This window comes from Hyperoodon ampullatus (assembly GCF_949752795.1).
Source record: "Hyperoodon ampullatus genome assembly, chromosome: 9".
NCBI classification, from domain to species: Eukaryota; Metazoa; Chordata; class Mammalia; order Artiodactyla; family Ziphiidae; genus Hyperoodon; species Hyperoodon ampullatus.
The window spans coordinates 53920103-53946636 of NC_136922.1; the positions used below are offsets into that span (position 1 = coordinate 53920103).

Consider the following 26534-nt stretch of genomic DNA (forward strand, 5'->3'; position numbering starts at 1 on the left):
ACATGTTATTTCGGGGCCAAAGTATTTCATACAAAGTGATGTTTGTGGGTCCATGTTTTACTAAGTACAGAGATCAGATCCTTCCTACTTTTTTGCTACTTTCTTGATAGACTAATTGTCAATAAACTGTTCATTAGAAGAAGGTCAACGAGAAATTGTAATACAGATGCAGTAGCATGATCACCCATGATTCATGTTGCAAAAAAAGGGCACTGAACTGAAACTCAGGGAGACCTCCTGGGATCTACTTTCATCTCTGACACTGACTTTGGGGAAGTCCTTTAACATCTCTGACCTCAGGTTCCTAGCCTTACAAAGGACTGAGCAGGGCTAGATGCCCCCTGGAACTTCTTCCAGCTCTAATGTTCAATTTGCTTAAATAGTTACCGCACAACCAAAACACCGTTCTTACTCCCAGCTGAAGCAGCCAATGGTTTTCCCTGACAGTAGGAAACTGCAAAATCTTCTCAGAATTCTCAGTCTCTCACCCTGATTCTACTAGTCTGGAGAACCTCAAATGTCTACCTATATTCTGCCCTGATCTGCGGCTACCACAATTCTACAAATCCCAAACAACCCCTCCAATACATACCCAAGATGTGTTTCTAAAAAATATTAATGCTAGGGCTTCCCTGGTGGCGCAGTGGTTGAGAGTCCGCCTGCCGATGCAGGGAACACGGGTTCGTTCCCCGGTCTGGGAGGATCCCACATTCCGCGGAGCGGCTGGGCCCATGAGCCATGGCCGCTGAGCCTGCGCGTCCGGATCCTGTGCTCCGCAACGGGAGAGGCCACAACAGTGAGAGGCCCGCGTACCGCAAAAAAAACCCCCCAAAAAAAACAAACAAACAAAAAAATATTAATGCTAAGTCTGTCTTATAACAAAGAATTTCAAGCATCACTTCACCAGGGGTGTATGAGCCCTGTGGCCTCTGTTGACATAAAGTAGCTGAGGGCAAAGCAGGCGGGGCAAAGTGGTCCTGGGAGTCACACAGGGAAGGCTCTTCCCATCCCAGAAGGAAACGGAGCAGAGGGCATTACGCAAAAGCATCCCAGTAGTGAGTCACTATGAAACAAGTGAAAGGGAAAATATAGTAATTTTGCAGTAGACTCTTACTTTTTGATAGAGAGAATGGGGTTTGGCCTGTGATGAATCTCATCGAAGGTGACAAAATTACTGAAGTGCTAAGAATACCATGGAGTCACCTTTCACCTCCGAGGCTGGCCCACAGCAAGCATCCTGAGGATAGTGATAGAAGGAGACACTCTAGTATGAGAGGTGGGGAGAAGGGGGAGAGGGGAGAAGGAAGGACAGAGAGGGACTGGAGAGGGAGAGAGGGAGAGACCCCTAATTTTGAGACCATAAACCACAGAACCTGAGGGTGAGGAAAAAGAAGTGAGAAGGCAATCAGGTTCAAAGAAGACACAGACCCACTTCCTACTTCTTTTGAGAGAAATTTAAATAGAAGTAACTGATGGGAAAGTGGCAGCTCCCAAGGTTAGATTTCTTATTATATGTAACACACACGTGTGTGTGTACGTGCGCATGTGTGTGTTACACATATATTTATTTATTTTATGCAGCTGTGGCCAGCTGCCTGGCTGCTATGGGAATAAGCTGAAGTTAAGGAATTTTGTGTTAGCATAAATATAAGTGCAGAAGAGGACACATACAGGCTAAATTCTAAAGAATCAATCCCAGTTGTTATCTAGTTGTTCTTTTAAAATCTTAACAATTGTTCTAAGCCAACACAGAATTTTTTTCTCTTGAGGCAAAACAAGTTAAACAAGACTAGTAAGATATGAGAGTGAGGATTATTTTCAAAATTGCTTAAAAATTAGAAAGAGTTGGGCTTCCCTGGTGGCGCAGTGGTTGAGAGTCCGCCTGCCGATGCAGGGGACACGGGTTCGTGCCCCGGTCTGGGAAGATCCTACATGCCGCGGAGCGGCTGGGCCCGTGAGCCATGGCTGCTGAGCCTGTGTGTCCGGAGCCTGTGCTCCGCAACGGGAGAGGCCACAACAGTGAGAGGCCCGCGTACCGCAAAAAAAAAAAAAAAAAACAACCCAAAAATTAGAAAGAGTCATTTTTTAAAATTCCAGAGAAGCAAAGCCTGTTTATAGAAAAATGATACTTTCTCTAATATATAAAGAACCCCTAGAAATTAGTAAGAATATGGCAAATGACATGCAACTCTACTGTAAATTGGCAAAAGATATTAGTTGCTCACAGAAAAGGAAATACAAGTGATCCTGAAACATATGAAAAGATGCCCAGCCTCGTCATAAAAGAAGCATGCAAATTAAAATTATATTAAGATTTTTTTTGTCACCTAACAGGCAAAACTGAAAAGTTTGGAGTGGAGAAGAAGCATTCTCATGTATTTCTGGTAACAGAGCCAACTGGTACCATCCTTTTGGACAACAATTTGACAGAAGTGTTCAAAATTATAATTGTATACAGTTGACCCCTGAACAACACAGGAGATAGGGGCATTGACTCTCCTGAAGTCAAAAATCTGCCTATAATTTATAGTCTGCCCTTGGTATCTGTGGTTCCACATCCCTGATTCAATCAACCGCCATGTAGTACAGTAGTGGGTATTAATGAAAACAATCCACGTATAATGGATCCATACAGCTCAACCCGTGCTGGTCAAGGGTCACTGTATACTTATTAATTCTTCAACCCTACTTCTGGTAATTTATCCTTCAGATATACTTCTACAGATGTGATGCGCATGTGTATATACCGGTTATAATATTTATAATGGCAAAAACACTGGAAACAACCCAAATGTCCATAAGTAGGGACAGGTTAAATCCACACAATGTAAAACAATGTGGCTGCAGGAAAAGAGGGAAGCCACACTGGCCTTCTCTATACAGTGACATGAGAGGACCTACAGGATGCATTAATGAGAAAAGCAAGACCCAAAATTGTGTTTAATATGGGAAATATGAAAAAATATATTCATAACTTTTTACATTTACATAAAGGAAAGAAACATAACAGAAACTAATAAGTGGGGGCCTGTGGTTGGGGCAATCATTCTGGGGAAGTAGGCAGGTGGCAGACAGGGTGGGGAGGCTTTGTACTGTGCTCCTTTTTTATATGGTTTGATATTTTGAATTGCTTAAATTTATTATCTATTCAAAAATTGGACAAAGTATAATTTTTCCGATCTATCAATCGCACTCCTTGGTATTTACCCAAAGGAGTTGAAACCCAGTGCCAGTGATGTTTAGAGCATATTTATCCATAAATGCCCAAACTTGGAACAATCAACATGTTCTTCAGTACATGGATGGATACATAAACAGGGGTGAATCCAGACAATGGAATATTATTCAGTGGTAAAAAGAAATGAGCTATCAAGCCATGAAGAGACCTGGAGGAACCTTAAATGCATATTAGTAAAGGAAGGAAGCCAATCTGAAAAGGCAACATCCTTTTCAGATGATTCCAATTATATGACATTCTGGAAAAGGCAAAACTATGGAGACAGTAAAAAGATTAGTGGTTGCCAGGGCTTAGGGAAGAGGGAGGGATAAACAGGCAGAACACAGAGGATTTTTAGGGCAGTGATGCTACTCTGTGTGATACTGTAATGGTGGATAAATGTCATTATACTTTGTACAGACCACAGAATGTGCAACACCAAGAACGAATCCTAACGTAAACTATGGACTTTGGGTGATAATGATGTGTCAGCGTAAGTTCATCAAACTGTAACGAATGTACCACTCTGGTGGCGGATGTTGATAAGGGGGGAGGCTGCACATGTGTCAGGGCAGGGGATGTATGGGAAATCTCTGCACCTTCTGCTCAGTTTTGCTATGAACCTAAAACTGCTCTTAAAAAATGAAGTCTATCGAGCAAAGCAAAACAAAGTTATGTCCTCATGGCTCAGACTTTCTTCTTTTCTCTCAGACTTTCTAAGGCACTTTGGGGGTAGAATAAGGAGGTGGAAAGTGGGGTGGGACAGGTGGACCCTGGCACTGATATTTTCTCCTCTGGGAATGTGTTTCTTCTTCCCCAGGACTCCCCTGATGGGTCTGCTTAAGTGCTGCATGAAAAGGCTCGTAGATTTGCTCCCTTTGCCCCAGTCTATTATCTTGTCTCTCCTTGACTCCTCTCAGGGCAACTCAGGAAGCATTTATCACATCTACTCTCATCCACAAGCACCAAGCGTTGCCTGGAGTATCTTTTTTGCTAGTCAGCACCCATGCCTTACATTCATCTAAACACGTTATTCTTTTGGACCCCCATTACCTTTTATATATTATGTGTCTGTGGTTGTACTTGTACATAATATTAATAACTTAAATATATATATATACCCTAATTTATATATGCCTACCAGAAGAGTCACATAAATAATGTCTGTTTTAAACATTCAATAAAATTCAGGGCAGCAGACATTCATTGAGCCAAAATACGTACTAGTCACAGTCTCTGATCTCATGAAGTTCCCAATCTGTTAGTTCAATTTGCATTACATCATAGTACTTTCCAGACACATTTAAAAAATGCTTTTTTGTGTTGTTGATGAAGATAAATTCTATTCACACCAAAATAAACCAATTACTCCATGTTTTCTCCTCTAGAAACTTGGTGGGCCAAATGACTATCTTAGTTGTTCCTTTCTGCATCAACTTTATTCATTTACACCCTTTTCATATTCTCCTCTGCTTTATTTCCCTAGGACTTAAGATTTTAGATATTAACATGAGGAAGCAAGGCTTCTTTATGAATCCACACCTGGAACGTTTATAAAGAGCTGTGTTCTCACTTAAAATCCATTAGTGAGAGCACTTAGAGGATACTTCTTGTTTAGTTAGAAAAAAAATCCATCTTAAATTAAGTATCTATAGTCTTTCATAACATAGAAGTTATTTAGAATTTTCAGTGAAAGTGCAAAGGGTCCTTGGGGCAGCCAAAGAAAATAAAAGAATTCTCAGCACACAGTGTACTTTCAGAAGAAAAATATTAAGAGTAAAAATAAACTCAGTCATTCTTTGGGATTGATAACTTATTCCTGATGGTCCCCCAAAAGAGAGGAAGGGGAGAAAAAGAATATACTTGGATCCTGTAACAGTAATTATTCATAGCTCTTTTCCCTCATAAAATAATGGACTATTAGATCTTCCATAAAATCCGTTTCAGTAATTTAATGGTAGGTCTGCATTTTATAATCCATGTTTTGTAAACAAGAAAAGAAGAAAAAACAAAAAAGATTATTTTACAATAATTCATTCCACTAATTTTTATTAAATTTCCAATTCCAAACCTTTCTTCCCTCCTACAAAAATTAAATAGCCCATTTTGAGATTTTTCTTCCGTTAAACGTAATTATTAAAACTGAAAGTTTCTTGACTGCCACCTACTGGTAAGAAAAAAGTGACAACTTATTTTATATAAAAGTTCTGCATTTTCCCTCAGATTTTCTGGTTTACGGGTTTAAATATTTAACATTAAAAAAGATGGGATGTTGAACATATAGAACATTTTATATGTTTAAACTCAAATTAACTGACCACGTATTACTAGATTTTTAAAAAATAAAAATATGATTTTTCCTTTTTACAATGTAATACTTTCCCTAGTATTATTACTAGAAGTCACACAGATGGATTATAGTAGCTTGATTTAAAGTTTGTCTTTATAGACATGGATGTTAGTCTAACTGATGATGAAATGAAAGGTTACTTCGAGATTAGCCAGTCAAATCAAACGAAGAACACAGGGTGAAAAACTCTCACGAGGGATGTCATTCAGTCTATCTTTGCCAACAAATAAACTGTGAAAACCAAAGGACAACTCCAATAAGAGGTCGAATACACAACGGTAAAGGTAACCAGAATTTTCCCAGGTAATGTATTAGCTTGAGGGGGAGTATTTATATATTCACCCTTTTCATATCGGAAGCACTTAGTCATTTGTAATTAGTGAAACATACCTGGCTTAAAATGTGGTAAAGAATGAACTCCAGGCCACGTGTCCTCATTTGGCGTTCCAAGGACCTAGTGGAGAGCAGGAAATTGTGGAAACAGACTTATTATTTCCAAAGCACTCAAGATTCTCCAGTGCAGAAAACAGTACACTGCATATGATGAAACTCTGGATTTTTTTTTTCCCATTATCGTGTGCCAGGGATTTTATTTCAGTAAAACAAACCCAGCTAAAGAGCCACCCAAGTCGAATGTCTGTGTTTTAACAAATGCAGCTGAATGCGCTAAGACAAGTTAAATCTGCTGCATTTTATCAACTCCAAACTTAGTAAGTAGGCTTACGACTCAAAGAATGAGCTGTCATCTTCATGGAACTGAATAAAGTATGTATGTGTCCCTCATGATTCTTTCATGAGCTTTTATCCTTCACTCTAGTATCAGACGTGTCATCATTTAACAGTTCTAAGAATTCTGTCATTTCTTCCCCCACATCCTCTGTCTGGGCATCAGAATGTTTCAAAGAAGCAGAACAGACAGCTTGGGATGCTCACATTCTTCACTGGCCATACTATTGGTTAGAGTTAACATCTTTAGTCACATGATATATAGTTTCCTCATCCCCAAATACTGTTCTCCCTACACTGTCTTTCTCTATCCACACTTCCAGCTTCTTTCCGCATCTACTTTTCTATCCCCACAATGTATGATCTGGTCAAAGGCATTAAAAGGCAATTCCGTTTCACGTATAACGAGCACACTTTATTCGAATTTTCAGTTCCACCATCTATTGCCATTATACTCAATGATCATGGTAAATCACTGATGGAGAACAGTGGAGATGAAAGGTTTGAGAGCCCAGATCATGGAGACAGACTCCTCTGATCCCCTACTTACTAGCCATGGGACTTCATCGAGCTTCAATTTCCTCCTCTGTAAACTAGGGGTGATGATAACAGCACCTTTTTCATCTGTGGGAGAATACTACCTGGTATGCAGTAAGCACTATGTAAGGATCAGATACTATTCAAAGCACCCTCAGAAAATGGGGTCAAGGAGGTGCCGGCAATGGAGGAGAATCCAGCCCAGCCACTTTTTCCATAGGGATTCCCTGATCTGGGGGTCAGTGACAAATGCTGTAACTCAAACTATGATGGACCAATATGACAGTCAAATGAGTTAGAAAGGGGAAGAGATAAAGCCAGAAGCTGGCAAAACTGAAGGAATGGCAGACATCATGGGGAGAAATGATGCCTATTCACTCATCTCTGAGGATTAGCAGATACTACTAGGCAATAAGGAAATACAGAGCTCTGGCTCTTTATGTATAGACTTCCTAGCGGGTACAGGGCTGTGAAGGCAAGGCGGGGCACACATACAGCAAGAGATTCACTCACTGCTTCCTGCTCTGGCGAATCAGGGTTAATAAACACATGTATTACGTTCCTCACTGAAACACTGGGTGTGAACAGAGTGTTCAGGGGATCAGACAATACAGTTCTTGCAAGCACTAATTAACACTAACATTAACAGGCAGATCTACATAAACAAGATCACTCTACTGATGGGCTGGGTGGGGATGGAAGGCCATAGGTGAGAGAGGGCTCCAAGAGTTGTAAGATAGGAAAAGAGACAAAGACAAGCCTGACATAAACAACTGTGACAACAGTGTCTCTGCAAAAGGCATGTCCTCCTTTCTTTCCACTAATTCTGATCATTATTTCAAGAGAGGGAGACAGTCAGGTGTGCGGGCAGCACACAGCTCATCTGGGGGATGCTCCTCTTTTGAGCTCCCGCTGAATTCTGCATGAAGGACAAAGGGGTTTGACAGTATTAAACTTTAGCAACTAAAGGGAGAAACTCAGCTCAAAATCACATCTTGATCATGACCAATCCATCACATATGAAATAGACCCTCTAAGGTTTTATAAACAATGAAAGTCCAGCCAGAACATGAAACTCTTTCTCTCACTCCTAGTAAAGGTATGATTGATGCCCTGACTGTACCTGTTTCTACAATGTTTATGTTAACAAAGCTTTTTCACAGGCACTATCCTCATCCAGATCCAGTGTTCTGTTTCAAAGTGATTATCAAATATTATGGCCATCCCATAAAAATTACATGCAAAGAAAAAATACATGACATTTTTTGTTATTATAGCATTGACTGATGAGATTCCACACCTCAAATTATTCTCCTGTCAACAACTCCTAGGCCATTTGCACAGGAAATAGAAAGTAGGCAAAGGAAAAGAAGAATTAGAAGTCAACGTTGCTTCCTGTAAAAGCCTTTTTGGGAAAGGCAATTTGGGTTAAATGTGTGGTTAGAGATAATAGGCTACGTGTGCACTAGGGAAAGTGGGTGTGTATTGCCTCTGATGTCAGATTTTCCTTTGTATTAATAAGTAAGAAATTCCACTACCAAGATACTTTGAAGTTAGAAGGAAAAAGAGGTACTCTCTAAAAGTCAAAAATAATCTTTTGCAAAAAAACCCCCCCAAAAAACACTGCAGAAGATAATTACATCTCAACATGTAAAATGTGTGCCTCAACATTTAAAGTGTGGTCCCCATATCTGTAAATAAGCAGGCTTCTAATATCTGAGGTCACCCTCAGTCTTGAAACGACATGCTGTGATATGCGAACAAGTCCTCTATGTGTTCATTTAAGCTGCTTCACCTTAAGCCTGTGCCCGTGGCTTGTATGTCTCCCTGTCCCTTTGTTGGTTCATCTCTGCACTCAGTTAACATTTACTGTGTTCATCACAGAAGACAGAAGACAGAAGGATGAGACTGGGCTCTGCCTTGAGGCGCTCACTCCTACTCTGGTGAGACAGAGGAGTGGGACGGTGATGAGCTGCCTTCGACATAAGAAGAGCTCTCTCAGAAGTGTGAGGAGAAGGAGGCAAGAGCCCAAAGCAGGGTGTGCTTAAGGCTACCTGGGGGGCGGGGAAAAGCTGCCAGGGAGAGGATCTTTCAGTGGGAGACGGAACACAGAGTGATGGTTGGCCAAGTAAAGAAAGTGGGCGGGGGAGGGGGCCGAGGGGAGGGACAGCTGAGTATTCTGGTTATAAGGAAAGGCTGTATCAAAATAATCTCCATTGTTTTTAAGTCCTCATGATGCTCCTGCCCCCATGCCTTCCCAAGGCGGTTTCCTCTTCTGGAATGCCCTGTCTCCACTAGCCAGGTTAACTCCTACCTCTGTTTCTAGCTTCATGGGTCACCTTTTCCTGAAAGACTTCCTGGACTCTCTGGTCCCAGTTACCTGCTGTGATCTCTGTGTTCTCTGAGGGCTTTGTGCAGACTTCCATTATAGGACCACTCACTGCCTCATAAGCGTTAGATCACTCATCTGTCTCTCCACCAGACCATGGACCTCCGAGTAGAGACCATGACATTTATCTCTGGATCCCTAGTGCCTACCATGTGCCTCGTACCAAACATGCACACAGTAAATGTTGAATGAATGAAGGAACGAATGAATGGTGTGTCTGGGTAACAGCGTGAAGTTTCGTGGGCTTTATTGTTGGCTGGGTTATGGGATGGGAGGCTAGGGCCAGATACTGAATGCATGAAGACTGCATTTTATCTCTCTTTCAAGTTGTCACAAACTGCAGGTCACATGACCCACTGGAGGACTGTAAATTTCATCTAGAGTGTTGATATCAGCATTTTTCAAAAATCCAAGAGAAGATGTCGGAGGGTAACAGACACAGTAAAGATGCATGTTGTTTTTATGAAGCAACATTTTATTCAACTTTTATTCATGTTATATCTGTGCATGTACATATGTATGTGTGCATTGTGAGTCATGCTGTAAAATGCATTTCTTACTGTTTAAGAGCCAGTCGAGAGGGAACAAAAAAGCTGAAATCAAGAATGCAAGCTTGGGGGCTTCCCTGGTGGCGCAATGGTTAAGAATCTGCCTGCCAATGCGGGGGACACGGGTTCGAGCCCTGGTCTGGGAAGATCCCACATGCCACGGAGTGGCTGGCCCCGTGAGCCACAATTACTGAGCCTGCGCGTCTGGAGCCTGTGCTCTGCAGCAAGAGAGGCCGCGATAGTGAGAGGCCCGCGCACCGCAATGAGGAGTGGCCCCCACTTGCCACAACTAGAGAAAGCCCTCGCACAGAAACGAAGACCCAACACAGCCATAAATAAATAAATAAATAAATAAATAAATAAATAAATAAATAAAAGGAAAAAAAAAAAAAAAAAGAATGCAAGCTTGGGGGCTGAGGGCAATGAGTTTAGTTCTGGGCCTATTAAATGTTAGAAATGCCTGCAGGTCAAGACAAAGGGCCTTTAAAGGACAATTGGGAATACAGATATGGATCCTGGAAGAGGGATTTAAGATCAAGAAAAACATTTAGTGTATATACATTTGTAGAAAGCAAATACCAATACAGCAGCTACAAAATGGTCTCACTTCCCTATATTCACATGTATACAGTTCCCAAAGGGTGTCTCTGTGATTTCCTGGACTTTTAGCATCTGTTAAGAAAAACAAGGGGAGCCTGAACCAAGATGGTGGAGTAGAAGGACGTGCTCTCACTCCCTCTTGTGAGAACACCAGAATCACAACTAGCTGCTGGACAATCATCGACAGGAAGACACTGGAACTCACCAGAAAAGATACCCCACATCCAAAGACAAAGGAGAAGCCTCAATAAGATGGTAGGAGGGGTGCAATCACAGCAAAATCAAATCCCATAACTGCTGGGTGGGTGACTAAAAGACTGGAGAACACTTATACCACAGAAGTCCACCCACTGGAGTGAAGGTTCAGAGCCCCAAATCAAGCTTCCCAACCTGGGGGGTCCAGAAATGGGAGGAGGAATTTCAAGACTTTGAAGGCTAGAAGGATTTGATTGCAGGACTTTGACAGCACTGGGGGAAACAAAGACTCCACTCTTGAAGGCACACACAAAGTAGTGTGCGCATGGGACCCAGAGGAAGGAGCAGTGAACCCAGGGGAGACTGAAGCAGACCTAACTGCTAGTGTTGGAGGGTCTCCTGCAGAGGCGGGGGGTGGCTGTGGCTCACCATGGAGACAAGGACACTGGCAGCAGAAGTTCTGGGAAGTACTCCTTGGCATGAGCCCTCCCAGAGTCCACCATTAGTAAACCCACAAAAGAGCCCACATAGGCTCCAGTGTTGGGTTGCCTCAGGCCAACAACCAACAGGGAGAGAACCCAGCCCCACTCATCAGCAGTCAAGCAGACTGAAGTTTTACTGAGCTCTGCCCACCAAAGCAACACCCAGCTTTACCCACCACCAGTCCCTCCCATCAGGAAACCTGCACAAGCCTCTTAGATAGCCTCATCCACCAGAGGACAGAGAGCAGAAGCAAGAAGAATTACAATCCTGCAGCCTGTGGAACAAAACCCACATTCACAGAAAGATAGACAAAATGAAAAGGCAGAGGGCTATGTACCAGATGAAGGAACAAGATAAAACCCCAGAAAAACAACTAAATGAAGTGGAAATAGGCAACCTTCCAGAAAAAGAATTCAGAACAATGATAGTGAAGATGATCCAGCACCTCGGAAAAAGAATGGAGGCAAAGACCGAGAAGGTTCAAGAAATTTTTAACAAAGACCTAGAAGAATTAAGGAACAAACAAACAGAGATGGACAATATAATAACTGAAATGAAAACTACATTAGAAGGAATCAATAGCAGAATAACTGACGCAGAAGAACGGATAAGTGACCTGGAAGACAGAATGGTGGAATTCACTGCTGCAGAACAGAATAAAGAAAAAAGAATGAAAAGAAATGAAGACAGCCTAAGAGACCTTGGGGACAACATTAAACGCAACAACATTCGCATTATAGGGGTCCCAGAAGGCAAAGAGAGAGAGAAAGGACCCGAGAAAATATTTGAAGAGATTACAGTCGAAAACTTCCCTAACATGGGAAAGGAAATAGCCACCCAAGTCCAGGAAGCACAGAGATTCCCATACAGGATAAACCCAAGGAGAAATATGCTGAGACACACAGTAATCAAATTGGCAAAAATTAAAGACAAAGAAAAATTATTGAAAGCAACAAGGGAAAAACAAAAAATAACATACAAGGGAACTCCCATAAGGTTAACAGCTGATTTCTCAGCAGAAACTCTACAAGTCAGAAGGGAGTGGCATGATATACTTAAAGTGATGAAAGGGAAGAACATACAACCAAGATTACTCTACCAGGCAAGGATCTGATTCAGATTTGATGGAGAAATCCAAAGTTTTACAGACAAGCAAAAGCTAAGAGAATTCAGCACCACCAAACCAGCTCTACAACAAATGCTAAAGGAACTTCTCTAAGTTGAAACACAAGAGAAGAAAAGGACCTACAAAAACAAACCCAAAACAATTAAGAAAATGGTCATAGGAACATACATATAGATAATTACCTGAAACATGAATGGATTAAATGCTCCAACCAAAAGACACAGGCTTGCTGAATGGATATAAAAACAAGACCCATATATATGCTGCCTACAAGAGACCCATTTCAGACCTAGGGACACATACAGACTGAAACTGAGGGGATGGAAAAAGATATTCCATGCAAATGGAAATCAAAAGAAAGCTGGAGTAGCAATACTCATATCAGATAAAACAGACTTTAAAATAAAGAATGTTACAAGAGACAAGGAAGGACACTACATAATGATCAAGGGATCAATCCAACAAGAAGATATAACAATTATAAATATATATGCACCCAACATAGGAGCACCTCAATACATAAGGCAACTGCTAACAGCTCTAAAAGACGAAATCGACAAAACACAATAATAGTGGGGGACTTTAACACCTCACGTACACCAATGGACAGATCATCCAAAATAAAAATAAATAAGGAAACAGAAGCTTTAAATGACACAATAGATCAGATAGATTTAATTGATATTTATAGGACATTCCATCCAAAAACAGCAGATTATACTTTCTTCTCAAGTGCGCACAGAACATTCTCCAGGATAGATCACATCTTGGGTCACAAATCAAGCCTCAGCAAATTTAAGAAAACTGAAATCAGATCAAGCATCTTTTCTGACCACAACACTATGAGATTAGAAATGAATTACAGGGGAAAAAATGTAAAAAACACAAACACATGGAGCCTAAACACTACATTACTGAATAACCAAGAGATCACTGAAGAAATCAAAGAGGAAACCAAAAAATACCTAGAGACAAATAACAATGAAAACACGACGATCTAAAACCTATGGGATGGGCTTCCTTGGTGGCGCAGTGGTTGAGAGTCCGCCTGCCGATGCAGGGGACACGGGTTCGTGCCCCGGTCCGGGAAGATCCCACATGCCACGGAGCGGCTGGGCCTGTGAGCCATGGCCACTGAGCCTGTGCGTCCGGAGACTGTGCTCCGCAATGGGAGAGGCCACAACAGTGAGAAGCCCGCGTACTGCAAAAAAAATAAAAAATAATAAAAAAAATAAAACCTATGGGATGCAGCAAAAGCAGTTCTAAGAGGGAAGTTTATAGCTATATAAGCCTACCTCAAGAAACAAGAAAACTCTCAAATAAATAATCTAACCTTACACCTAAAGGAACTAGAGAAAGAAGAACAAACAAAACCCAAAGTTAATAGAAGGAAAGAAATCATAAAGATCAGAGCAGAAATAAATGAAATAGAAACAAAGAAAACAATAGCAAAGATGAATAAAACTAAAAGCTGGTTCTTTGAGAAGATAAGCAAAATTGATAAAGCATTAGCCAGACTCATCAAGAAAAAGAGGGAGAGGACTCAAATCAATAAAATTAGAAATGAAAAAGGAGAAGTTACAACAGACACTGCAGAAATACAAAGCATCCTAAGAGACTGCTACAAGTAACTCTATGCCAATAAAATGGACAACCTGGAAGAAATGGACAAATTATTGAAAGGTATAATCTTTCAAGACTGAGCCAGGAAGAAACAGAAAATATGAACAGACCCATCACAAGTAATGAAATTGAAGCTGTGATTAAAAATCTTCCAACAACAAAAGTCAAGGATCAGATGGCTTCACAGGTGAATTATATCAAACATTTAGAGAAGAGCTAACACCCATCCTTCTCAAACTCATCCAAAAGATTGCGGAAGAAGGAACACTCCTAAAGTCATTCTATGAGGCCACCATCACCCTGACACCAAAACCAAAGATACTACAAAAAAAGAAAATTACAGACCAATATCACTGATGAATATAGATGCAAAAATCCTCAACAAAATACTAGCAAACAGAATCCAACAACACATTAAAAGAGTCATACACCATGATCATGTGGGATTTATCCCAGGGATTCAAGGATTCTTCAATATATGCAAATCAATCAATGTGATACACCATATTAACAAATTGAAGAATAAAATCCATATTATCATCTCAATAGATGCAGAAAGAGCTTTTGACAAAATTCAACACCCATTTATGATAAAAACTCTCCAGAAAGTAGGCATAGAGGGAACGTACCTCAACATAATAAAGGCCATATATGACAAACCCACAGCAAACATCATTCTCAATGGTGAAAAGCTGAAACCATTTCCTCTAATATCAGGAACAAGACAAGGATGTCCACTCTCACTACTATTATCCAACATAGTTTTGGAAGTCCTAGCCACAGCAATCAGAGAAGAAAAAGAAATAAAAGGAATACAAATTGGAAAAGAAGTAAAACTGTCACTGTTTGCAGATGACATGATACTATACATAGAGAATCCTAAAGATGCCACCAGAAAACTACTAGAGCTAATCAATGAATTTGGTAAAGTTTCAGGATACAAAATTAATGCACAGAAATCTCTTGCATTCCTATACACTAATGAGGAAATATCTGAAAGAGAAATTAAGGAAACACTCCCATTTACCATTGCAACAAAAAGAATAAAATACCTAGGAATACACCTACCTAGGGAGACAAAAGACCTGTATGTAGAAAACTATAAGACACTGATGAAAGAAATTAAAGATGATACCAACAGATGGAGAGATATACCATGTTCTTGGATTGGAAGAATCAATATTGTGAAAATGACTATACTACTCAAAGCCATCTACAGATTCAATGCAATCCCTATCAAATTACCAATGGCATTTTTTACGGAACTAGAACAAAAAATCTTAAAATTTGTATGGAGACACAAAAGACCCCAAATAGCCAAAGCAGTCTTGAGGGAAAAAAACGGAGCTGGAGGAATCAGACTCCCTGACTTCAGACTATACTACAAAGCTACAGTAATCAATACAATATGGTACTGGTACAAAAACAGAAACATAGATCAATTGAACAAGATAGAAAGCCCAGAAGTAAACCCATGCACCTATGGTCAACTAATCTATGACAAAGGAGGCAAGGATATGCAATGGAGAAAAGACAGTCTCTTCAATAAGTGGTGCTGGGAAAACTGGACAGCTACATGTAAAAAAATGAAATTAGAACACTCCTTAACACCATACACAAAAATAAACTCAAAATGGATTAAAGACCTAAATGTAAGACCAGGCACTATAAAACTCTTAAAGGAAAACATAGGAAGAACACTCTTTGACATAAATCACAGCAAGATCTTTTTTGATCCACCTCCTAGAGTAATGGAAATAAAAACAAAAATAAACAAATGGGACTTAATGAAACTTAAAAGCTTTTTCACAGCAAAGGAAACCATAAAGAAGATGAAAAGACAACCCTCAGAATGGGAGAAAATATTTCCAAACGAATCAATGAACAAAGGATTAGTCTCCAAAATATATAAACAGCTCATGCAGCTCGATATTAAAAAAAACAAATTACCCAATCCAAAAATGGGCAGAAGACCTAACTAGACATTTCTCCATAGAGGACATACAGATGGCCAGGAAGCACATGAAAAGCTGCTCAACATCACTAATTATTAGAGAAATGCAAATCAAGACTACAATGAGGTATCACCTCACACCAGTTAGAATGGGCTTCATCAGAAAATCTACAAACAACAAATGCTGGAGAGGGTGTGGAGAAAAGGGAACCCTCTTGTACTGTTGGTGGGAATGTAAACTGATACAGCCACTATGGAGAACAGCATGGAGGTTCCTTAAAATACTAAAAATGGAATTACCATATGACCCAGCAATCCCACTACTGGGCATATACCCAGAGAAAACCACAATTCCAAAAGACATGCACCCCAATGTTCATTGCAGCACTATTTACAATAGGCAGATCATGGAAGCAACCTAAATGCCCATCGACAGACGAATGGATAAAAAAGTTGTGGTACATATATAAAATGGAATATTACTCAGCCATAAAAAGGAACGAAATTGGGTCATTTGTTGAGACGTGGATGGATCTACAGACTGTCATACAGAGTGAAGTAAATCAGAAAGAGAAAAGCAAATATCATATATTAATGCATAATATGGAACCTAGAAAAATGGTACAGATGAACCAGTTTTCAGGGCAGAAGTTGAGACACAGATGTAGAGAACAAACGTATGGACACCAAGGGGGGAAGCGGCGGGGGATGGGGGGCGTGGTGTGATGAATTGGGCGATTGCGATGTATACACTGATGTGTATAAAATGGATAACTAATAAGAACTTGCTGTATAAAAAAAAAGTGATCAAATGTATTCTATTGGAGGGGCTTCCCTGGTGGCGCAGTGGTTGAGGGTCTGCCTGCCGATGCGGGGGACGTGGGTTTGTGCCCCGGTCCGGGAGGATCCCACATGCCGCAGAGCGGCTGGGCCCGTGGGCCACGGCCGCTGAGCCTGCACGTCTTGAGCCTGTTGCTCTGCAGCGGGAGAGGCCACAACAGTGAGAGGCCCGCGTAATGCAAAAAAAAAAAAAAAAAAAAAAATGTATTCTATTGGAAAGAAGCAAAAATAGACCATATTTACTGTTTAAAAAATATATATATATATTTGATCTTTGAAAAAAAAATCAACAGAAATTAAAAATTCACCTTTGACCTTAATCAAAACTAGATCCCTCTCCTGAGTTAACTACTGGTTTATTATGTAGCTTTTAAAGACCTTTTCTAATGCATTCATATGCTTCTGAATGTTTGAAATATTAAATATTATTTTGTTTTATTGAGGTGGGCCTTTTCATATGTATGGATACTATATGTATTTCTGGAAATTGCTGAACACAGTTTTACTCTGTCTCAGGTTATATTTTAATCAATGCAACAAGTTGAAATATTATAAGAAACAATGCTTGGAATACCATATATTTTTCTTTTATTTTTTTAATTGAATTTTTTTATATGTAAAAGTGATTTCCAAAGTCACTTAAAAATGTTAGTGCCAGTTTGTACCAGCTTTCTAGCAGACACCTGGGCAATTGCAAGCATTGGTATCCAGACTCTGTAATTCTCAAAATTCTGATTGCTTTGGGAATGTCTGGACTTTATTAAGTTGATGACAAGATAAACTGTTATTCACTGCATATTATTACACAGACATATTACTGACTTTATTACTCTATTATTAATAGTAGAATTGGCATTTTTATAATAAATATTATAGGGATTCATGTTAAGTTATAAGAATTTTCTTCTGGAATCAAGATTTTTGAAGCAAATTATGATGCTATAGAGAGAAATTATGTAAATCATTATATACTATCTTAGAATATTGAGGTGCTGAAAGGTGACTGTAAATAGTGTCGTAAATAAAACTGTTCACTTTGTTTCTCTAAAAAACAATAAAAAATAAAGTGTACAGTGTGACCAAAAAAAAAAAAAAGAAAAAGAAAAACAAGGGACTATCTCACCTTCTCAGTAGAGGTTTATACTATCTGACTCTGAGGAACTATAATTTAATGACCTCAAACTTACTCTTCTGGTCTTACCTATGTGCTCACAGGTACAGCATAAATCCCACCCATCATGTCAGCCCCTATGATGGGCAGAGGAAGATGCTGAGATAAAGAGGGCCTCTCTGCTGAAACACCAAATAACAGAAGAAAAGTGAATTCTAAACTTCCAGAGCTCAGAGTTCAAGAATTAGTGTCTGTCAGAAACACTGACTTGCCCTTCCAAATTATTAATAGTTCCACTAATTCTCACATTCGCTAGTCTTTGCTTTTGCACAGGCCCCAGGGCTGCTAAAAATGAATCCCTGGGGTTTCCTTGAACAACGCCTGTGGTTGAAGTAGAACAAGGAATCCTAATAGCTTTCCTGGGTCCAGAAGTCAGGGAGGTCTCTAACAGAAACTCTAGCGCAGGGGGATTCTGGCCTATCGAGTGTGGATAAACTCAGCTCACACAAGTCTATACTGATGAAGTGATGGGCATGGAAAGTGCTGGGTTCCCAGCTTGGAGTTTTCTGTTTTCTGAGATGGGAGTTCTACTATAGTGTTGACGATTTCAAACTGACTTAGCAATGGCTCTAAGGAAATGGAGAACAACCAAGTAACTTCCATGATTTTGAAACTGACACTCTGAAAGTCCACACATACAATGTCTCTCAAATCATGATTGCTTCACAGCTGTACTCCTTTAGGTTCCTGAAGATTTTTTTCTGGTTCCTCGGTGAGAAGTCCTAAATGAAACTTGTGAAGAAGCTCAGCGGAACTCAGCTTGGATGTTACACACTCTGCTCTGGTGTAAACTTCAAAGATGAGCCAGGGAGAAAGCAGAACTTCCTAACTCTTACCCTGCTTGTGCGCTCTCTAGAAAAATAATTTATCAAGTGGGTGGAGCTGGAATTGGTTTGATTAGAGAGACTATGTTCTTAAGAGCTGTGCTATTATGCTCCCAGGAGGATCAGAGAATGTGGCTCAGATGGCATTAAATGATTCACAGCCAACTAACCAGTCTCTAGAAGGAGATTCTAAGCATTAGGAGCAAGGCTTTTTGTTTTTTAAAATTCTCTCTCTCTAGTCCAACATTCACTCACTCACTCTCTCTCTCTCTCACACACACACACACACACACACACACACACACACACGGTACCAATTCCAACCTCTCTGACATTTTCATCAGGGACTTAAAGGAAGACATAGAAAAATATCTTACATTCTCAGGTGACAGAAAATAGAAGTGATATGTAATATCTCTTCTATTAAAAATATTTAATCAGGTAGGAACAACTGGCTGAACCTAACAGGGAAACCCAATAGCAATAAACATAAAGTCCAGTATTTAGGTTCTACCAATGAATTGTTCAAGATGGGAAGACCTGGAAGGCAACAATTTGTATAAAAAAAGATCCAAGGCTTTTAGCTGAGTACAAATTCCATGAGACCACCCAGTGGAAATGAAAGGAGATGGGGGTGGGCTGACTTGAAGGTGGCCCCTGAATCCCTGACTCCTGGTGTTCATGCCCTTCCCCTTGAGTGTGGATGGGACCAGTGACTTGCTTCTCACCAACAGAATACAGACAAAGCGATGAGATGCCACTTCTCTGATTACATTGTGTGAGATGCTGACTCCCATTTTGCTAGGAGACTCTCTCCCTCGCTGGCTTTGAGGAAGCAAGCAGTCACATGAGGAGGGCTGCAGGACATGGAACTCAAGGCGGCCTCAGCCAACAGCCAGCAGGGACCTGAGGCCCTCTGTCCAGCAGCCTGCCAGAAGCTGAATGTCGTCCACAACCACATGAGCGTGGGAGCAAAGCCTTCCCCAGGAGACGCTCACATAAGACTGCAGGCCCAGCTGACACCTTGAGTGCAGCCCTGGAAGACCCTGAAGCAGAGCAGCCAGCTAAGCCAGGCCTGGACTCCTGACCCACAGCGATTGTGAGATGGTAAGTGTGCACTCAGTCACTAAGTGTGCGGTAATATCGTTAAGCAGCAGTACACAGCGAATACCAATTTCACCCTTGAATCATACTATACACTAGTCAGAGCCCATCTGGATTGTTGCACCAGCACCAGGTGCTACCTGTGAAGAGGAACAAAAATAAATAATGATGAACCCAGAAAGGTTGGGGGGTGGTGGACCCATGCCCCATGAGGTGGACTGGAAATGTTTACCCTTGAGAAAGAAACAGTTTGGGACGGCATAGATCAAGTAACTGCAATGCTGAGGGGCACTGGTTTACGCTGTGCTGAGGGCCAATGGGGTAAGATACTAGTAAAAGACAAAGAAGGGCATACTAATGACAAGAGCTGTATAAAATGGAGTAGACAGCCTCATGAGGCTTCATCAGACGAAGGGTTGGGCTGCACCACATTTTGCATTCAGATATAATAAGAATCAACTTCTGCCTCCCTAAACACGAGGGTCGTGTGCAGTGAAAAGTCTGATGTAACACTATGACCAAGAGTTTGGGCCATAAGATGAGGTCATGCATTTACATCTACCTTCATTTGTATTTGGCCGTAATTATAACTTATGGGGCAGATAGGGAGAAGTGAGTTGATACGGAAAAGGGTATATATGTGAAAGGGGGTAGAGAAGGTATGGATGAAAGCTTTCCTTCCCCATTTTCTATCCAAAGTATATATCAATGGCAGTTATTTTGCAGGGAACCAGCACAATCAATGGCTGATATCAGAATATTCTCTAGTAGCAAGATAAGCAAAATATATGCATGTACATGGTGTGTGTGTATTATGTGTGTATGTCTGTGTATACACACACACACATATACAGTTCCTTTCCTCCATCACGCCTTAGGCCTTACCTAAAGTGCCACCGGATAAGGGGTTAGCGTGTTAGGACTTCATTTTTGGCAACGGCCAACGACATACAAGTTGAATGTGCGATTAGAAAAGCTGCTTTAACGTGCTGTGTGATTCTGGGTTAGAGCAGCAAAACCTGCAGTGAGATTCTGCAGAGCAGCGAGCTTTACCTAGGACAGGTCAGCAGGGGGAGCCACTGGACCAAGAAAATGAAAAGCTGCTGGGGCTTCAGAAAGCTGCTTGACTATTTAATCAGCTGCTCAACTGAAGTTGCTGGATTGAAAAAGATAGTGTTTCCAAAATATCCTGCAGAGTTTTCAACATGACAAAGGTTTAGATGAGAAGGAACCTAAATACATAAAGGACAGCTCTTAAGAGTTTTATTTAAAGTGAGTTCAGTTCACCGGCTAGAAGATAAAGGTCTGGCTGAGTGGTGCTTGGCTGCACGTGGGAAGCATGACAAAAATACAGATAAAAAAGAATACTAAAGACTGGGACCCACCTCAAAGTTATGATTTAATTGGTTCTAGGTGCAGGCTAGGTATGCGGAATTTTCCAAACCTCCCAGTGATTCTAATGTCACAGCAAGGGTTGGGCTCGCTGACTGGCCCCATCTAACTAGGCCATCTCTCAGAGGCCCTCAGTTTAGTTAGACGGTATATAGAATTTTTTTTTTAAAGTCTTCAGCCTGGGTCCAGAGGGCTACAAAAGATTTTCAGTAGATGAATGAACAAAACAAGCAGTTGGCTGTTACAGAAATTAGAGGATACCTAGAAACTAAATTGGAAACTACTCCAGGAAACGCTCTTAACTGGAAAATTCTGCAGTGAAAGCAGCTCATTTAAAATGTTTCCCTCCAACAAAATTTTTCTTCTTTTCCCTCTCCCTTTCCTCCTACCGTTTCTATTCCCTGTCTCTCTAAACGCTGACTCCCTCATCGATTTCACTCGCATCTCAACGGTTTCTCTCTTCTTTTCACTGAGTGATGTTATTCTGACAGGGCTTCAGACTGCCAGCTCCCCGCTGTGGGAGCCACAGGGATGGAAATGTCCCTGCACATTGCTCAGGAGCCTGAGGGTGGAGGCTGCTGAGGCTGGAGGGGGCGATGTTGCCAAGCAAATGCAGCAGAACTAGGCTGGCTGCCTGAAGCAGTGGTACAAAAAGCAAAAAAAGAAGGACACCCAGGGAGAGGCACTTGGAGGTAGGAACACTAGATGCTGGATGGAGCCTTGCTGTTCAAAGTGTGGTCCATAAACTAGCAGCATCAGCATCACCTACAGAAAGAAGCTCAGGGCCCACTCCCAACCTGATGGATCAGAATTTATAATTCAACACAAACCCTGGGTGATTCATACACAAACTTAAGTTTCAGAAGCACTGCTTTTAAAGAAGTCATTAGAACTGGATTTTTCAACCAAAAAAGTGCAAGCAGTATGTGGGAAGTAATCACAACAGGTACACCTTCATTTAGAGTACCTGTGGAAGATTATTTGCTCAGATAGCATTTGGAAGAGAGGTGGGCATCTCATATCAGGAGCTAGTACAGACGGCAATGATTTGCGTGGAGGACTGGCTCAGCATTCTGTAAGTCAGAGTTCGCCCATGAGCACCTGCTTTCCTGTCCTTACTTTTACAGTCTTATATCCCAGGTGTCTCTTACAGCAAGAGGCTTCAAATCATTTCTCAAAACTGGCAGGATGTGAATAATAATAATAATAAAAGAAATACTCCATTCATCCACTGATGTTCTTTACTTGGACTGCAAACTTGAGGCCAATTAAAACTCGATGACAGATATATGTGTCATATATGACATATAACACATGCCCAGATTGATCGCCATCTTCTTTTTCTTGCATGAAAGTAGTTTTCCTATTTACTGAGCATTGACTCTGTGCAAGGCAGTGCACTGATTATTGGGAGACAGAAAAATGTGTAACAATAACTTCTGCCCTCAAAAATGTAGTATTTTAAATATTCATTTTTATTACATTAAAATTAAAAAGGACAAAGCTATTGAACTGATTCATAACACCATGAAACTTTGACATCCTTGAGTGTTTTAGAAAATTATATAATTTTCAAAAACATGTTAATGTGAATGTATTAGATTCTTGTGGATGCTGTAACAAATAACCCCAAACTAGGTGGCTTAAAACAACAGAAGTTTAATCCTTTTGAGAGTCTTAAGTCAGAAATCAGATTCATTGGGTTGAAGTTAAGATGTCAGCAGGGTTACCCTCCCTCTGGAGGCTCTAGGGGAGAATCCCTTTCTTGCCTCTTCCAGCTTCTGGTGGCTAAAGGCTTTTTTCACTCTCATTTCTGCCTCTGTCTTCATGCTGTCTTCTCCTCTTCTGTATCAAATATCCTTCTGGCTCACTCTTATAAGGACACTGATGACTGCATTTAGGGTCCTCCTGGATAATCCAGGATAATCTCCCCATTTCAAGATCCTTAACTTAATCCCATCTGCAAAAAATACCCATTTTCTAAATAAGGTATAATTACAGGTTCAGGGATTAAGGTCTAATATCTTTCATGTTTGTTATTCAGCTTACTACAGAGTAAAATGACCATTTACAAAATATTATTTCTAAATGACACTCAAAGTGAATATTTTATACATATAAAACATGAAGGAAACAGAAAAAAACTGTGAAAGTATGTCTACTTGCAGCAATAACTTCACATACGCTGCCTGACAGTTTGTAATGTTACACCTATTATTTCATACGAGTTGTGATCAACACAATAAAATAAGGCAATATTGGCTACTCTGCAGGTGAGAAAACCATACTGCAAAGCAAGACACTTGCTTAGGTGCCCTTGAAGAGAGGAACAGAGCCAGGACACAACCCGGATTTGTGTCTGGTGCCCTTCCCACCTCGTCACTTGGATGCCAGAGCAATTAACAGGACTGTTAATTCCTCTCAGGTGACTCCTAAAGCAACTTCCGTACGCAGGACTAGCAAAGACCGAAGCCCAGAGTCAGCCAGGCCATCTCACTAGCTACGTGACCCCTCTCCCCACAGCAGGTGCTGCCATGCTTCTGCTAACCTACTGGACGTACTGAGATTGGTTGCAAAGTCAAGGAATGATTCTCTCATAGAGCTATTTACTAAGAAAAGGGATATTGTCATTTATTCTTATTCGATTCTATCCGACAATAGTAATGGAAGTGCTTATCCCTCAAACCAAAAAGAAAAAAGAATGTATTATTGTTTTCTTTCTTTGGATGTAGTGCACAGAATTTTGTTTATATTAACATAATAAGCACCCACGAGCTCACCGCGCCAGACAAGAGCTAGATTATTTAAAAACAACCATGTCGAATCTCAGGCCCCATGCGATCACCCAGCATCCCCTGCCCCCCACCTGCCGTAAGCTCCATTCTGAACCATGTTCATCACTCTACCTTCCTTTTAAATATAATTTTATTGTCCTTATAAAGATTATAAAACATTTTTAATTTTAATTATTTAAAAATTTCTATACAAGATATAGGGCTGTAGCTAATCTTTTGAGATTTTTTTTCCACTTAACGTTATATTGCTAAGATTCATCCAAACTCTTGTGTGACTATTATGTGAATAGAATATTATTCATCCACTCTCTTATTGATAGGCATTTGTGTTGTTATAAGTTTCTGCCCAGGATTCAGGAAGGAAAACTGCATTACGTACAAATGGCAAGTTGAAAGCTCAGCAGTGATCTCATTATCCTTTCACCACCATAAAATTCCATAATACAAAAATAAAACACTGGCACCTACAATGGAGTTGTGTTCCAACAGTTTGAGAACAGTTTGGGACTCACAATATATTTCCCCAAAGAAACAATTCTCTACATGGTGGTTAGTCCCCTGGCTGCTGCACAAAAGCCTGTTGAATTCATAACAAACCAAAAAGCGCTATGGAGCCAAACCACTCTGCACAACAGGGCTTCCGATAAAAATGCAGCCACCGTGGAAATCACAACACTTCCTATGGAGGTGGCCAGGGAGCAGGACAGGGCTCCTGTCCCCAGGACTCACCAAGCTCTAGCGTGGGGCAGCAAGGCCAGCCCAGAGAAGGAAGACCAGGCTGGCCCGAGGCTTCCAGGCCCACGGAGAGGCTGGGATGGGGACTGAACCCAAGAAGAGGAAGGGAGCTCTGACTCGGGAGGAGTGACAAGCACTCTAGCAGAAGGGGTGAGGGTGTCGTCAAAAAGGGAATTGTTTTCTCTGTGTCTTTAGCACTGGTTAATGGGGGGGCTGGGCAACACAACAGTAAGGTGGGGTCCAGAGGTTGCCCTCAGGGTGTCTCCAGTGGGTGAAAGGCTTGGCTTTTCTTTCTCCTCTTCACAACCTCTGTATCTCTTCTTTCACAGAGGCACCTACTTGCACTGAGGATGGGGCTTCGGAGAGGCAGAACTGGGCGGAGCTCCTGGAGGAGGTGGAGAAAACTGAAAGGAGGTGCCACCTCCGCTGTGTTATGTCTGCAGTGCTGGGGCGGTGGGGGAAGGAGAGCAGAAGAGCCTCCAGAGCTGTAGCAGGAGCAAGGGCTGTGTCTGTATCGAGAATATGTGGGTCAGGGCCTGCCTATCAAAAGGAAATCCATACATTTACCTGTTCTAAAAAAAGAGGCTATTATTTTTAGAGCTTTGAATGGGCTATGTAGGAATGTATGAGTTACAGCTAAACCTCCGGTAAGTTTACTGGCAAAAAAAAAAAGGCTGTTAAAAAATTTAGGTCAAGATAGTTCTATAGAATGTCCTACACATGCAGTATTTTATTATAGTTTTGGCAGCTGTGTATATACTATTCAGATATATACAGTTACAGTTTCAACAGATATGTATGTTATTACATATTATTCATAAAAAGTTATTGTGAACTTGTTATTGCCAAGGACTGTGCTAGAAGTTAGGATGCGACTATGGAAAAGATAGTGCTTGATAAAGGTAATCTTCATGATAAGCTCTAGGTCCTCCAGGGCCCCACGGGCCTGCTCCTTCCTGATCAAGGATAGATTCACTTCATTATACAGTAGAAACTAACACACACACACACACACACACACAAAACAATGATGCTGAAAAAAATAGTAAAATAAAATAGAGAAATTGTTCCTCAAAAAAAAAAAAAAATAGATTCCCAATCCCAAAGCAACATTCTCTTGGCAATTGACATGAAATACCACAGACTTTCCCCTACAAAAGGGGTTACTTATTCCTAACAGATTCAGTGGGTCAAGAACTGGTATTTAGAATACCGATGCTAAACTTTAGTATTCATAACCTAAAATTAGTAAATTACTTAAAGTTGAAAATGAGGTATTCTATCAGGAAGTATGGCTGCCAATGAAGTCCTGACAACTCTGGATGCCCCCGACAACCACTGGCACATCAAGAGAGCTGGGATTCTGCAATTCTCTGGACAACGCTGAGCTAAAGGTTCATCAGTGTTACAATGATTTAGTTGTAAATTTTCAGTTGCTGTTATTCTTGATTTTAAATTCTAAACTGGTATTAATTTAGCTTCATTAGTACCAATTATTGTGAGCTATCTTATTAACTTCACATTACATTTAACTCATTTCTGCATCAAGGAAGTACATAGCCTATTATTTTCCAATAACTAGAAATTATGACAGTTGTGCATTATGGGTTATATATGAATCAGCCAAGAGACTAAGGCTAAAGCAGATATACCTAATTCTTCCTCACCCCTTAATCTGTGTTTTTAAAATACTCATTGCTATGGACTGAATCTTTGTGTCCCCCAAAACTCAGAGGTTGAAACTCTAACCCCCAGTGTGATGGTATTTGGAGATTGAGTCTTTGGGAGATAATTAGAATTATATTAGGTCAGGAGGATGAGGGCTTCATGATGGGATTAAGGTCCTTATAAAAAGAGGAGGAGACAAAGGATCTCTCCATGTGCACACTCCAAGGAAGGCCATGTAAAGACATAAACAGGAAAAG

General features: G+C 40.8%; 1 protein-coding gene across 4 annotated transcripts in view; it reads right to left on the reverse strand.

The window, feature by feature from the left end:
- The window catches only part of CDK14 (cyclin dependent kinase 14), a gene marked incomplete at both ends in the record, with an annotated part of 523336 nt that overhangs the window by 49827 nt on the left and 446975 nt on the right, over positions 1–26534 (reverse strand). For all 4 annotated transcript variants that reach the window (XM_079710872.1, XM_079710871.1, XM_079710873.1 and 1 more), the window contains one exon: positions 5958–6021. In XM_079710872.1, the coding sequence (XP_079566998.1) occupies positions 5958–6021 (64 nt within the window). The remainder of the gene's footprint in view (positions 1–5957; positions 6022–26534) is intronic.